General features: G+C 22.6%; 1 protein-coding gene and 2 long non-coding RNA genes across 3 annotated transcripts; 2 read left to right on the plus strand and 1 right to left on the minus strand.

Annotated features, from left to right (window-relative positions):
* Window positions 1-333: 333 nt before the first annotated feature.
* Window positions 334-9,099, plus strand: LOC135120107 (DEAD box protein 52 homolog; the record flags this gene model as incomplete). Its single annotated transcript, XM_064044456.1, has 10 exons — window positions 334-399; window positions 1,095-1,169; window positions 4,162-4,220; window positions 4,691-4,781; window positions 5,113-5,235; window positions 6,578-6,650; window positions 7,551-7,655; window positions 8,108-8,156; window positions 8,888-8,956; window positions 9,018-9,099. Coding segments are annotated over 10 exons (792 nt in total), but the record flags the coding sequence as incomplete, so codon positions are not given.
* Window positions 9,100-9,977: 878 nt separating this feature from the next.
* LOC135120108 (uncharacterized) lies at window positions 9,978-12,762 on the minus strand. Its single transcript, XR_010278503.1, has 7 exons — window positions 12,708-12,762; window positions 12,550-12,651; window positions 12,433-12,495; window positions 12,237-12,361; window positions 12,080-12,181; window positions 11,035-11,181; window positions 9,978-10,046 (listed from the first exon to the last, which is right to left on the minus strand). It is a non-coding gene; the product is annotated as an uncharacterized LOC135120108 (long non-coding RNA).
* Window positions 12,763-14,710: 1,948 nt separating this feature from the next.
* Window positions 14,711-15,454, plus strand: LOC135120109 (uncharacterized). The gene is made up of 3 exons (XR_010278504.1): window positions 14,711-15,196; window positions 15,255-15,322; window positions 15,380-15,454. It is a non-coding gene; the product is annotated as an uncharacterized LOC135120109 (long non-coding RNA).
* Window positions 15,455-16,327: the final 873 nt, after the last annotated feature.

Consider the following 16,327-nt stretch of genomic DNA (forward strand, 5'->3'; position numbering starts at 1 on the left):
ATAAAATATAATTTATTTAATTTTAATATTTATAATTATAAATTTCATAGAAATAAATTTATAATAATAATTTATAATATATATTATATATAAATTTATAAAAGTTTTTTTCATTAAAAAATTTTATTAAATAATAAATTATTCAAGTTTTAATTATAAATTTACTTTTATATTAATTTGTACAAATTTTAATAGTGAATTAAATAAATAGTGAAGTTCTCAAAGAATTTATTTTTATATATATATAATAATAAATATTACTTATTATAAAAAAAAATTAATAAAATTTTTTATATTATATTTTTCCACAAAAACTTTTTTTTGTGAATTTTTAAAAGCGTTGAATGGCTCGTGTTAGATGAAGCAGACAAACTATTGGATTTGGGATTTCTTGAACAGGCATTGCTATTTATTTTATTTTTGTTATTAAAAATATTGTATTTATTGTTATTATTATTACTATTATTAATATTCATTATTACTACTTTCATTAATATATTTATTATTATTACTATCTTTATTATAATTATATATATTTATAATACTATTATTATTAATCAATTTAATTTTATTATTTTTATCATTACCATTACCATTATTATTTTCATCACTATTATTTTTATTTTAGTTATAATTATTTTTGTCACATCTACTATTATTAGTAATAACTTTATTTTATAATAGTTATTACTATTCCTATACTTATTATTATTTTAAATACTATCATACTTATTTTATTATTTCTATTACTATTATTAATATTATTTTGATCCTTATTTGATTATTATTATGATTATGATTATTAATGATTATTACTATCATTATTTTCACTATTAATATTGCTATTATAATTACTACAACTTTTTCTATTATAATTATTATTGGTTTTACTATTTTTACTATAATTATTATCTTTACTTTTATTATTATTTTAATTATTATTATATTTATTATGATTATTATTATTATTTAGATATTTTACTTTCAGTTAATTACTAATTATATTTTGTAAATTTTTTTAAACTTTTATTTGGCTTCATTGTAATTTTTTTTATTATTTTTTTGTGCATTTTTTTAATGTTATTTTTAAAAAGCTTGACGAAATTCTCTCGAGTTGCAGTAACTCGAAGCTTCATTGTTCTTTGTTCAGCGCGACCATTTCAGAAAAAGTTTATAAGTTTTTATTTTGATATAAAAAAGTCAGAATTATTAATTGTTATATATATAAAAAAGGAAAACATATAGAAATTCTAAATAAATGGTTTTATTCTAGTTATAAAAAAAAAGTTTGTATTATTATTATAGAACTTTTTATTGTAATATTACAAAACAGTAAATATATAAGAAGTACTGAATAAAAAGTTTTATTATTATTATAAAAGTTTCTATCATAATTCAAAAAGATGAAATTATTGTTTATGATTACGTATTCTTTTTATACTTAATTTTTTTACTTATTATTACGTACTTTTTATTTTTTTTTTACAAATAATAGATTATTAATATTTATTTTATATAATAAATAATAATAAGTTTTTAAAAAATAATAAGTAAATAATACTGTAATGATATAAAAATTATATATAATATAAATTTTATAAAAATATAAAAACTGTTAATCAAATTTTTATTATTATAATAAAAGTTTTTATTTACTACCAAAAAGTCAATATTATTGTTTTATAATAAAACTTTTTATTCTAAAGAAAAAGTAAGTTTATAAGAAATGCTGAATAAAGTTTCTATTTTATTTGAAAAAGCAAAACTATTTGAAATACTTAATATAAAAAATATTAGTTCTAAAAAGTTTTATTGTAGTAAATATAAAAAAAGCAAGTCTATAAGAAAAACTGAATATTAATTATTATGATAATTTTTTTTATTGAAGTAAATATATATGCGAAACTATAAGGAATACTTAATAAAAGTTATTATTATTCTCATTAAAGAATTTTTTATGGTAGTAAATATTATAAAAAGCAAATCTGTAAGACAGAGAGTCTGTTTAATGCTCAAGTTATTTGCTCTGTTAAATGTTATAACAAGATTAAAAGTTGCTTCTCTGTTAGTAATGTTAATACTGAATAAAAATTATTATAAAAGCTTTTATAATATATATAAAAAAGCGAAACTATAAGAAATACTGGAAATAATATTATTATAATATAAAGATAAGCAAAACTAAAGGAAATACTTTATAAAATTATTATTAAATCCTTATTATTTTAAAAAGTTTATTTTTCTAAATATAAAAAAGAGTATAAAAACTAAAGAAACGACGTAAAAATAAGCTTTTATTATAATGAATTTAAGGAAAGCAAAAAATAAAGCAACCAGGTATAATTATTCATAAAAATAAGCTTTTATTAAAATGAATTTTAGTTAAAGCCAAAAAATAGAGAAACGCTATAAAGATTATTATTATTATAAAAGTTTGTTTAATATTACTTATTATCGATGTTACTATGAAAGTTTTTATTGTATTTTTTGTACAAAATAAATTACAACACTGAAAATACTGAATTAAAATTTATATTATTTATAATCCTTTTTTTGGTATAAAAACTTTTTTATAGCGTATATTTTCGACTTCATTTTTTAAATTTTAAAAACTTCTATATAAAAACGTGAATAAAAATATTTATTAAAGCAATAACAATCAAAATAATAAGTTTTTTAACCTTTTTTTAGGTATCTTCCTAATAAATTTATGAAAGTAATAAAAATTTACATATAATTTTTTGTTTATTAAATTTCTGTAATAAAATTTAATGATGTACTAAAAATTGTGAATTTTTTTTTTTATGATGATAAATTTTAATGAATTTTTGAAAGTTTCAAAGACAAAGTTAAATAGAATGAAATAAATATATTTTATGCTCATCGGGTTCATTATTTTTTTTGCCGGTTTTGGCTGTATTATTTTTATTTGCCACGAAAAACAGTTAAGAGGTACCCGATTAATATTTTTTGGTTGATAAGAAAATATAACGAACTTTTAAAAAGTTTTAAGCATTTTTATTGGGTGTTTTTTTTTTTTTTAATTTGTATAAAATAATTTTTAAAAAATTAATACGAAATTACAAAAAGTAAATTTTATATTATTTTATTAGCAGCAATAAACCAATAAAAAGCAAACGATTATAATGTAGTTAGTATGAAATTATTCATTAAAAAAATTATTAAAAATGTTGAGAGGTCTTTTGTTCTTTATTTATATGACATGTTTTTATAATATTTTTATTATTAAATTTTTTGCATAAAGAATTTTTTAAATTATCTTATTGGCAGCATTGAACATTAAACACGATTGCTACAGTGTTAATAAGTATATTTAATATTTGATAAAAATAGTGAAAATGGAAAATTTTTAGTTTTTGTTGGCAGTAATGGACGATAAAAATTACCAGGTTATTGTAATGATAATTAGAATATATAATATTCGATAAAAATAGTGAAAATGGTTTATCTGCCACTACGAACAATATAAAATTTCCGATTATAATCATGTAACTCAGGATATAAAAATTGTATAAATGGTTAAAATGTAAATTTTTTATTAATTTATGGCAACAATGAACCAAAGAATACCCTATTAAAGCGATATATTTAAAAAACCTAAAAATAGTGAAAATATAAGTTTTTTATTTTTTATTGGCAACACTGAACTTTAAAGTACCCGATTATAATTATGTATTTAAATTTTGCACTGGATGAAAATCTAAATTTTTTATTTTTTTATTTGCAGCAGTGATATATATAATACCAGATTAATATTTTATATTCATTAATGACAATCATATTTTAGCGGAAGAGATGACTTTTAAATGATTTTATTTGCAGCAGTGAAATTTAAAATATCCGATAATCAATATGTTGATAAAAAACTAATTATTTAAATATCGAAAATGCAAATTCATAATAATATTTCTGCCACAATTAATATTTTAAAACACCCCGATTAGTAAAGAATAACTCTTAAGTTATGTATTTGCAGCACTAAATAACCTAAACTACCCAATTATTATTTAGACAGAAATACTGAAATTTTATAAATAACTGGCATCTATAATATTTTATTTGCGTAATGCATTGATAAAAATATAAAACCAATTAAATTTATTGAAAAGAGAACTTCATTAAAATTATTAACTTTTTTAGGTACAGGAATTGGCGCGCACTATTTTAAGGGATCCCGTTTCGGTATTTGTTGGCAAACGGTATTTTTTTATATGATATTAATGGTTGTTTTCTTTGCGATTATTATTTTTTTATTTTTTAATGTTTTTGTTATTTTTGATATTTTCATTACATTTTTTGTATGTAAAACATTTTTATTTATAAATTTTTTCAATTTGAGTTGAAGACCTGCACGTGGCTTTATAACTACTGTGATTGGCTAGTTTTATTATGCTCCATAAAATATTTATTATTAATCGAACAGATTTTTTATTTTATTATTAGACCAATCAATGTCTGCTGTTTTTTTACAGTTTCTAAAAATTTTATATGAAAACTATATTTTTTCATTACAATTCTTGTTTATTATACTCATAAAAAAAATATTTTATATAGTTTTGTTATTAACAAAACTTGATATGTTTTACTTTATATAATAAAAAAAAATATACCAACAATTTGTTAACAATTTTCTATTTTCATTATATATATTATTACTATTTTGCTTTAGGAACACGCCAACAGAAACTATAATGCAAGAACTTAAATATTGCGGTCGGGAGGACGGAAAATTATTGGCCATTCGTCAGCTTTTTAATACAGTTAAACCATTTTTAGATGACATTACGAAAATACTAATAAATATTTTTAATATAAAACTTTCGAATATTATACACTTTTGCATTTCATAGTAATTGGCGCACGAGTTATATTCAAAATATAAAAATGGATTGTTTTTATTCACTATATAAAAATATTTTCATTATTTTAAGCTTAATATTATTTATAATTATTGTTTATTTTTTGTTACTATGAAAATTGGATCAATAATACTACTTTTTTTGACAATAATGAAATATAAAATTAATTTCAATTTTTTGTGCACGTGTTTTTTCATTGTATAAAGTGACGAGCATTTGTGATTTACTGCAGGGTCTCGAGCCGCCCGTCCTTATATTTGTTCAAAGCGTTGACCGCGCCAAGCAGCTGTTTCACGAGTTGGTCTACGATAATATCAATGTCGATGCCATCCACTCAGAAAGAACTCAAGCGCAGGTTGGCTATATCTTTTTTTAATGCTTTTTTTAGTGAATCTTTTATTAAAGAATTTTTTTAGGGGTTATTATTATAATAATTATTTAAAACTTACATTAAATATTTAAAAAAACTAAAATAATTTTTATAAAAAGAAACGAGGAATTAAAACTCTTTATAATTATTTAAATATTAAATATTCAAATAATAAAAATATTATTATTTGGGCCTATTAAAACTGTTCATAACTTTCCATATTCTCAATAAAAGTTTATTGGCACTTTTTATTATGCGTAAAAACTTAGAAAGTAACCAAAAAATTAGCAAATAACTAACAAATTTTTTTGTTTTTATTGGCTAACCAATAAAAACACAACAAAATAATTTTTTTTTGACCTACCAGAACGGTTTACATGAAACATCGAGTGAAAGTTTACTGTTTATTATCCACTTTTTATAATATTATTGATTCTTGCTATTAAAAATTTATACAAACAAAATTGAGAATTATAAATATAAAATGTTAATCTATAATCATTCCGAAATACCAAGTTGACCAGTTAGAGGAGGTTGAGTTTATGAGCTTACTTTATTATTCAATTTTTGGTACTATTATATGCCTTTTTATAAAAATATTAACAAATAGAAAAAATATTGAGAAATTTAATAATTATATATACCTATAAACACTCGTAATTATTCAGGTTTATTGATCAATCAGAACGGTTTTTTAAATTTTTTACTAATAGTTTCGAGCTTACTTTTACTATTGATTTCTTTTTCTTACTAATCTGTTGACCAATTAGCACATTTTTTAGAAATTATAAAAATTTTAAAAAAATTTTTTTACTATAAATTTATATTTACTATTATAAATTAATAAATAAATAAACTTTAAAATATAAAATATTTTATCTTTTAAATAAAAATAGTTAACCAATAAACACGCTGAAAAGTAGAATTTTTTAATTTATTGGCTTATAAAAACAATTCTATTAAAAATTTATTTGCTAACAGTTTTGAGTTTACTGTTATATTAAGTTTTTGTTAATTATTGCTTTAAAAATTTAATAATTGTTTAAATTTCCGAAGAAAGTTAGTTAACCAATAAGCATACAAAAATAAATTTATTGTCCAATAAAAAAAAAGGTTATAAAAAATTTATTTTCTGATAGTTTTGTTGACTTCCTTTATTAAATATCCTTTAAGCTTTTATAATTACTTTTTATTTTCTTTTTTATTGGTTTTTTTACTTAATAAAAATTATTGAAATTTTTATTGAAGCTTATTATATGGAATTTAACGATGTTATTGGCTAATAGTTTCTAAGTTAACATTTTTTAATGATTATTTTTATACGAAGAGGGACTCAGTCATTCGAAAGTTTCGCTCTGGAGATATTTGGGTACTGATAGCCACTGACGTTCTTGGGAGGGGTACTCTCTAAATTTATTGGACAAAATGTTATAATAAAAATATTATTAGTTTTTACTCCATTGTAAATTTTTATATTTATTAATGCTAGAGCTTTGGTTTCTGCATAACTTTTTATCGAAAGTTAAATATTAGTGTTACAGTTTTATTGGTTAAATTTTACAGTAGTGATTCTATTGGTAGTTTTGCATCAAACATTTTTTTTATTTGCATTCGTATAATTTTCCTATGAAGTTATTAGAAATACTGGCCCTTTAATCGTATTGGATAAATTTTTATGAATATAAATATATAATAGTCCTCAATCTTTGTGGGTAAATTTTTTAAAACAATTTTTAATTGGTAGGTTTGTTTTCAAGAAGCTTTATTTATTTTGTATCGTATTTTAATGAATTTATAATATACTTCTTTAATTGTACTGGATAATTTTTGGTTTTTATTAGTCATTTTTTATTGAAGCAGTTTTATTTTAGTTAATTTATTTTGTATCGTGTTATAATGCATTTATAATAACTAGTAACCTTTTAATTTTATTAGATAAATTTTATTGTAAATATTTATTATTTGGTTTCGTAATTTAATAAATTTAGATTAACTATTAGTCCCTTAATCTTATTCAATAAATTTTTATTGTAAAATTTAATTGGCAATTTAAATAAAACCAGTTTATATTTATTTTGGTTGTGTATAGTTTCGTAATGAATTTAAAGTATAAGCCCATTACTCTAAATGGGTTAATTTTTTTTTAATAAAAGTGTTTATTGGCGATTTTGTATGAGAAAATATATTTCAATCTTATTGAATAAATTTTATATATTCTTGCATTAAAAAAATTATACATTTTCATCTGATTGGCTTATGTGTGTCATTATTTTTTTGTACAACTTTTTTGAGTTTTTTAGGAATGGATTTTAAAGGAGTCAACGTCGTTATTAATTACGACTTTCCGACCTCTACAGCCAATTATATTCATCGCATTGGTCGTACTGGACGGGCTGGACGGGCAGGTCCCCGGCAATCATTATTATCTTAACGTTATTTAAAAGCATTTCTAAGTTTCTAGTCATAATATTTATATAAAAATTGGTGATTAATATATTTTTTCCTTTTTTCTTAATTTTTTTTAACTTAAAGTTTTGAGAAAATCTTTTTACGAAAAATATTTTATTATTAAAGTTTTTATATCAATATTTTTTTATAGAAAAAATTTCATTTTTTTATAAGTTTTATATCTAAAATTGCTATTAAAAAATGCTTTCTTTATTTTTTTGTATATAAAAGTTTTTTATTTATTATATAATTAATTTTTTTAAAGTTCTATTTAATTTTTTTTTTTAATATTATAATATTAATAAACTTGTCCAAAATTAAAGTTATTAGTACATTTTTATTACATTTTATTGTTAAATTTATTACAAAAAAGTTTCAATTTTTTTATATTTTTTTTATATATATAAAGGCAAAGCCATTACTTTCTTTACTAATGAAGACTTTACCAACTTAAGAAGGTTATTTATATTATTGTTGTATTTTTTTTAGTAACATTTTTATTATTTATTGTTATTATTGTTTTCAAGGCAAAAAAAATTATAAAGTATATACTATGTTTTATTTTTATTACTATTATTATCAGTGTTTTTTTTATAATGAATTTCATGCAGTGAAGGTAATAAAAATAATATATTATTAGTATTAATTTCTTGCAATAAATATAAAAGTTTTTTTTTGTTTTTATTTCAATCCTTTAATGTTTTATTTTTATACTTAAATTTGATTTAAATGCAATAATTTTCTTTTGAATTATATTTTTTTATTTTATATTAATATTAATATTTTTAATTTTTATCGTGAATTCTTCTTTTTGGTATTTTGTATACATTTTTATTATTTCTTTATGTTCTTGAGCTTTTTAAAACTTAATTTTTTATTTTTATTATTAACATTTTACTTGTTTATTTTTATATTATATTTTTAATTATAATATAATTTTTTGGTTTTCTTTTTATTTTTATTATGAATTTTGTTTATTAATATTTATTATTTTATTATTTAAAGTATATTTTGAGCTTTTTTTATTTTTATTGATTTTTTTGTATTAATTTTATTTTGTTTTATTTTTTATTTTTAATATTAATATTATATATTACTTTTTTATATTTTAAATTAATTTTTTTTCTAATATTTCTAATAATTTACAATTACTATTTTATATTTATTAATTATTATATTTTATTTAAAGTATTGTTAATATTATTAAAGAATCTGGTGGTGAAGTTCCTGAGTGGCTGCTGAAATTTAAACGGCCAAAGTACGACTTTATAAATGATTATATCTTAAATTTTTTTTAATTAATTTCTTTTGTTCTTCAGTGCAAAAAAAAGAAAACAGTTAGAAAAGAAACCCGTCGATAGAGAAGACATCTCGATTATTCCGAATAAAAGAAAAAAATAGATTAATTATGGTTTGCTGGTTCGTTAATAAAAGATTTTAATTATTCTTTTTTTTTGTGTGTGGGTGTGGCGGGGGGGGGGGGGGTGGGAATTTATATTAAATCTCCTTTAAACCGAATAAAGGGAAGAATTTACCCACTGATAAAAGATTTTAGTATAATTATTTTTTTATAAAATTCATATTAAATCTAGAATATCCCCGATAATGGAAAAAATGTTTATTTTGATTTTCAGTTTTTTTACGGGGAGAAGTCTCGTTTAATTTGAATAAAAAAAGAGATTAAATTGGGATTGCAAATTTCATCATTTAAAGATTTTACAACATATAAACTTCATTATAAAATTATTACAAAAGTTGCAACTGATACAAATTAAAATATATTTTTATAAATTCTTTAAAACTAAACTTACCTTAATCAAGTTAATACCAACTTATAACATTTTTTTTAAAATTTGCAACTCATGCAAAAATAAAATAAAATTTTTCACTCTGATAGTTTGATGTTCTTAGCATTACCGTATTTCAGTTTTTTTAATAAGTTCTTTATACTAAATGTACTTTCCTCATTTTATTATAAATTTTATTATAATTTTATAATATTCGCAAATCTTATACATACCTAATTAAATCAATAATTTTGATGATTTGAAGTTCTTAGCGTCACCGCATTTCAATTTTTTGTAACTTCTTTATTACTAAACATACCTTCCACATTTTAAAATTATCTTTATTATAATTTAATTTTTAGAAAATTTGCAACTCTTATACAAATCAAAAATCTTAATTCAAGCAGATTCGAAATTGTTTATAACGATTTATTACTTAAAAATATCTTCCAACTCATCATCTTCCAATTCGAAGTTTGATTTTCTTTTATTAAAACTTTTCTTAGAAGTCACCCTTGAAGCATATTTTCCAGCTTCTCTTTTTCTTCGTTGTGCTCGCAACTAAAAAAAATTAAAATAATTACATAATAAAAATAATAAAAATAAAAACAAAATTAGAAAAAAGTAAATTAGATACAAATAGAGAAAAAGTAAAAAATATGTATAATATAATAAATATAATTTTTAAAAGTAAATAATTACAAAGTGTGATAAAGTAAAAATATATATTAATAAATTAATATAATAAAAAAGGAAAATAGTAATGAAATTAGAGGAAAAGTAATAAAATTATATAAAAATATATAAAATATAATACATGAAAAAAAAAAGGTAATTACAGAACTTAAGAAAATGTAAAAAAGACATTTATAGTAATAAAAAAATATTTACAAAATCAAAAATAAAAATAAAAATAAAACTAAAAATTGACAAAATTAAAGTAAAGTAAAAGTTATATAAACTAATAATAATATTATGAAAATATATGAATAAAAAAAATTAAGGAAATGTAAAATTGATCCCAAAAATTTGTAAACCAAAAATTATATATATATAAAAAAGAATGAAAAGTCATAAAAAATAAAAAAAATAAAAAAATAAAAATACTATAAAACAACTTTAAATAAAAAATTAAAAAGAAATAAAATATTGATAATATTAAAAAAAGTAAAAATTAGATGAAAAGTAAAAATATATGTCAACATATAATAATAATAAGGGATATATATATATATATATATAAATTAAAAAATAAAAAATAAAATAATTATAAAATTAAGAAAAAGTAAATTAATTCCAAAACTTGTAATACCGAATAAGGAATTATAAATAAAAAAAGGGAAACAAAAAAGTTACATAATTAATTAAAAAAATAATAAAAGAATTAGAAAAAAAATTTCAAATTATATGAAATGAAAAAAAATGGAATCGCAAAATCAAAAGAAACAAAAAAAATAATTACGAAATTAAAAGAAAAGTTAAAAACAGAATAATTACAAATTTTAAAGGAAGGAAAAAAAATAAAAACAATATATAAAAAGATAATTACAAAATTTGGAGATGTGTAAAGCGGATTCTGAAAAAGTGTGGATCCACAAAAACTTCCCGAAAAGATTCGAATAGGATTTAGTACAAATCGAGGGCCGATCTCGATAAGACTCGTTTCATGTGCTTTTCCGGACGTTGTTTCGCAGATCTATGATAAGGTAATTAAGAAATATATATTATAAACTTTTATAATAAATTTAATAGTCAAACATGCAAAGATGAACACCGAATTTGTAAACTAAAATCTAATATTAAAAAAGTAGTAAAAAATTATAAATTACAAGTAAAATAACAAGTCTAGAAATAAAAGTAATACTAGATTTTTCGCAGATCAAAAGGATAAATAAATAAATATAAATAAGAAATTTAGGACTGAAAAATTTTAAGAAAATTATGCCGAGAAAAGTTAAAAATGATAAAACAATGTAGAGGTTCACTTAAAAATATGAAAAATTAATTAAGTTTTAATCCAAAAAAGATTAATTTATAATACAAGTATAAGTAAAGTCTACTAATAAAAAAAGTTAATGACTTTGCATAAAAATAAAAATTAAATAACTATATAAAAAAAATTCATAAATTTACTAAAGAAAATTATATTTATAAAAAGTGACTAAATTCTAATCTAAAAAAAAGAAAAAGTTATGAATAAAAGTATAAAGTCATAAATTAATTCAAGTGTATAAAAAATTTTAATCAATAAAAATTAAAAAAAATTACTGAAGAGTTAGAAAGAAAAAAGTGAATAATATTTTAATCTAGAACAAAGTAAAATATCAAGTTTAAACACAATATAGTAAAAGTATTAACTTATAATAATATTAATTTTTGCAAGAACAAGATAAATTAATTAACTGTTTAAAAAAATCTTAAATTAAAATAAAAATTAAGAAAATAGTGTGAAGAATTATATTTGGAAAAAGTAATTAAAATTCTATTTTTAAAAAAAGTAAAAAAAGTAAAGTTTAAGTAAAAGTAATAAATTATAACAATAATTTCGCAGATCACAAATTAAATTAACTGTTTGTAAAAAATAAAAAACATGCCTGATAATTTCGAAACCAAATTCGATTTTCCACTATAGAAAAAGTAAACACGTGGTCGAAAAAAGGTTTACTTAAAGGATGATTGCAAGTAGTCCCAAAACTCTACAAAAAAAATAATTAATATAGTAATGTAAATAATAATAATAAAATATAATACTTGAATAAAAACTTCTTTTAATAAAGACAAGTGAGGCTGCGAATCGAAATTTTTATCAAAAGACAAAATGGGGCGGGAGCCCCTCAGGCAATTCCCGATTAAATTTAATTCAGCAGAAGTATGAACTTATATAATTTTATCCAAATTCAAAAAAATATTAAAAAAAGATTTATAAAAAATATATAAATAATTGCACCATTTTCTACTAAAAACTTTGTTGAAGGGCCTTGAGGAGGTTTAGAGATCCACATGTATAAATCTATAAAAATAAGCAATAACTGTAAGAAAAATGTGTGTAAAAAAAGAATTATGCCTTGCTTTTTGCGTAATTCAAGGTAAACGCAATTATTACAGTTTTTTAATTCACATATTTCGTTTATAGTAAGAAGACTTTCCTTTCTGTCCAGCTTATTTTCTTAAAAGTAAATATATTTTAGAAGAGCATTTAAAAAATTAATTAAAAGGGGATACCCTTTTTACTATGAGGCATTAAATTTCGAAGATCTTCTAGAAGATGCCGAGCCCTGTAATTTTTATTTTTTAATATTAACTAATTATGCTAAATAATTGCAAAAAAAATAAAAAATTAATTCATAATAAATTCCTATGACTGATGCCTCGTGAGCAAAAAACTAAAGTTCTTTGTTTGTTTATCCATTTTTAGCTCTATTAATAATAAAAATTATTAATTCACTTTAATTATAAATAAATAAAAATTAACATTGTGTTGGAATTTTTTATAATTACGAGGTAAAACGGAACGTTTATAAAAAGTCATCACGTTCGCATAATTGTATTGTAATAGAATTGTATTATACACCGACCACACCGCGAGCGGCAAGTAGAACTGCACGTGTACATTTCTTTTGAATAAAATTATTTAACTTTCTGGAAAAAATGTTTTGATTTTGAAAAGTAAAAAACTTTTAAAGAATATAAACGATTTATTTTGCGATTTATCAAGCCTCATCATGCCAAGGAAGTAAGACGAGTTATGGAACTGCCAAGGTGAAATATGAGGATCTAAACTTTCCTAGCTGCGACGGTAGCCCGAAGGTCGCATAGAATTGTTGTTAGAAAAGATTATTTAAAGCTGTTTTTTGTGCTTCTGGTATCTAGCCTATGGACGCTCTTGACAGTCCCTTAACCCAAATATAACGTGAATATTTATCTATTATAACTAACTTAATATCAAAACCAAATTATATGAAGGCTATAAAACAGTAGCTTGAGTCTATCAGTTTCATGCATTGCTTCCCTTTTAAGGCGGGACTTCTTAGAATATTTCTGACTGATATCGCAAATATTTAACCACTTCATCACAGTGTTTATTCCTTTAGAAGCCTTAAAATTTCCCTAAATTTCTTTCTTCCGTGTGAAAAGAATTAGCGTGAATCTTATAATAATTTTCGAGCCTATATTTTCAATGGTAATAAACGCCACCATACTTTCTGTAATTTTTGGCTCAGCGGATTGCCAATCATACTAAAGCAGTTGAGACAACAAATTTGCAGCTGCGTTTTCAGCACCTGGCTGATATCGCAAAGTCCAAGTAAACGAACCCATAATCTGCTTCCATCTGTTAATAAGTTTTCCTTCTGATCAAAAACAATTTCATTATTGAGCAGACCCAGTAAACTCTATGGCCCGACTCAACTACTAATTTACTTCCACTCATCTTAATTAGATGCATTAGCTAATAAGCGCTTTAGACTACCGCGCATGCTTCTCTGTCAGTAGTGCTGTCGTTCCTTGGCGAGTTATAAAACTTCAAACTTACAAAAGCTACATAGTACGTTTTCCCATCATAACGCTGCAGCAAGACTACCCTTATACCTACGTCACTTGCGTCAGTTTATAAGATTAAATCATTATTGACTTTTATTTGTTCTAAAAAATTCAGCTTTCTAATATCTTCAAAGACTTTGCTCATGCAAATTGTTGCTCATCGCCTCACTTAAACATTATGTTAATCTTTAAGTCTACTAAGGGTTCTAAGATGATAACATAATTTGAAATATACATGCCCCAGTATTTAAGCATTTATAGAAGACTACTTAATTCTTTCTTGTTCTCAAGAGGTTCCATGTTAGTAAAAGCCTGGATCCCCTTCATGCTCATTCTAGAACTCCTTCTTTACTGAGCTGCCTACCCAGCCACTTTACTGTAAACTCCACAGATCTACAATTTCTAATCCTAACTTAGTATTAAACTTAACATTAAACTTTTCATATCTTATCACCAGTCTACGCAAGAAGTTGAAAGATCCACTTTATTCTCACTGCATATCGGGACATAAGTGTATCCATCTTTCTGTCCAGCGGCCACAATGTCCATCCCTTTCTGATAATCGAGTAATACATTGATATATGAAAATGGAAGGACAGACCACTGCACTCTGCGACTATCTAGCATTGATAAAGCAAAGTAGCTTCCGCTTTCTTTTTTTTTTATCTAAATCTCTTGGTAAAAGCCTTTGGCATTATCCAACGTGGTAAAATACTTGCTGTTTCTAGCAGTCGTATTTGTTAGTTTCTCGTTGGATCGCACAACCTCGTAAGAGATTTTGGGCTCTCTGTAACTATTCTTTAGTAGCAAACTCTAAATCCCAGGTTTAGCTACCATATGCCCTTGTTCCCATTGTAATTGTAAGTTAATTATAAAAATTCTTATTCTAATAACTTCTAGCACTCTCGGTGGACAAAGTCCTAAACTTTACTTAATCTTTAATATGTGTTCCAAACCGGAGTGTATCCCTTTTCAAATCTATTCTTAGGGGCTTCGCGCACATATACGGTTCTCTAATTCTCTAATCATTGTTTGATTTACTCCTGCGCATCTCAAAAAAGATAGCTGACGCTCGACGTCAGTCACCTTTAAATCACTGAGTTTTCTTTCAACCCTTCAGAGAAACTAGTTTACAGTTAAACGCCTCATTATCGAGACATCAATACCATCAGGTAGTACATAATTCGCAGCATTAACTTGTATTTTAATCCTTATACCTTTTATAAATAGCGTAACACTTACTCTCCCGACGGTGTCATAACGCTATCCTCTAAGCACACGATATGCTTTTTTATCAGGTAAAATGTTTAAAAAATATTCCTTCGTAGTTTTATAACTAATATAACTCTCGTTAGAAAGCAAAGCGAGCCCAATTATTTAACTTACCAGAAACGAATTAACGATTCGTGTACACTTAGATGTTCAAATAACAAACGACACTTCAATAACGTAAATTTAATTGCTAGAAAAAATCTCCCACACAAATCTATTACTATTATATTTCTGACTTTATCCTCTAGTCTAAGCTCCAAACTCTTTTATAGCAATATAAAGACTACCCAAAAGAGTTAAACTACACTCACTAAAGTCCCTCTCCCACCTCACATTAACTTCATTTATTTCAGCTTCTAAATACTTTTAATATACAGAAACTGATTTCCCTAGTTAATTTATAAGTGCTTCCTAGAAAGTTCCAAATCAAATTGTTACTTTAACAGGCCGGAGATTCTCAAAAATAAACTTTGTAAGCGATACGGTATACAATATAATAACTAAAGATATACTAAAAATTTTAATTAATATAATATAGTAGTCGAAGGGCTAACGCGCTGTATAAATTTTTTGAAAATAGTGGCTCCCTAGGAGTACCTAACCAACCTCACACAAAATGAAGACAAGAGGATAAAAAAAGAGGGTATCAACACGAGCATGGACTGCATTTATATAAGCATATACAGCCCTCGAGCCCTCACACTATAACCACTTAACCAAATAAACAAGGAAGACGTGGGTAGTTGTAACTAAGTTGTTCTTTTTCTTGTTATTTTATGTTTCCTTTTTTGATTTTGTTTACTCCTTTGTTTCTTTTACAAATCTATATATATATTAGTTTTTAATTTCATTTTGTTTTTCATTTTGGGCCCGAGCGTGGAGGTTAAAGTAGACGAGTGTAAGCAACTTCGCCTGGTTTAAAAGGGATGCAAGGGGCTTACCTTAAATGCGCTTGGCCCCTCCTCCCCTCTTCCTCAAGGAAATAGCGAGACCCATCTTGATCTTCTCGCATTTCCTACTTCTTTCTTGTG

This window comes from Zophobas morio, unplaced genomic scaffold, assembly GCF_036711695.1.
Source record: "Zophobas morio isolate AGI-343-1 ecotype UQ-CSIRO unplaced genomic scaffold, CSIRO_AGI_Zmor_V1 ptg000340l, whole genome shotgun sequence".
Classification (NCBI taxonomy): domain Eukaryota; kingdom Metazoa; phylum Arthropoda; class Insecta; order Coleoptera; family Tenebrionidae; genus Zophobas; species Zophobas morio.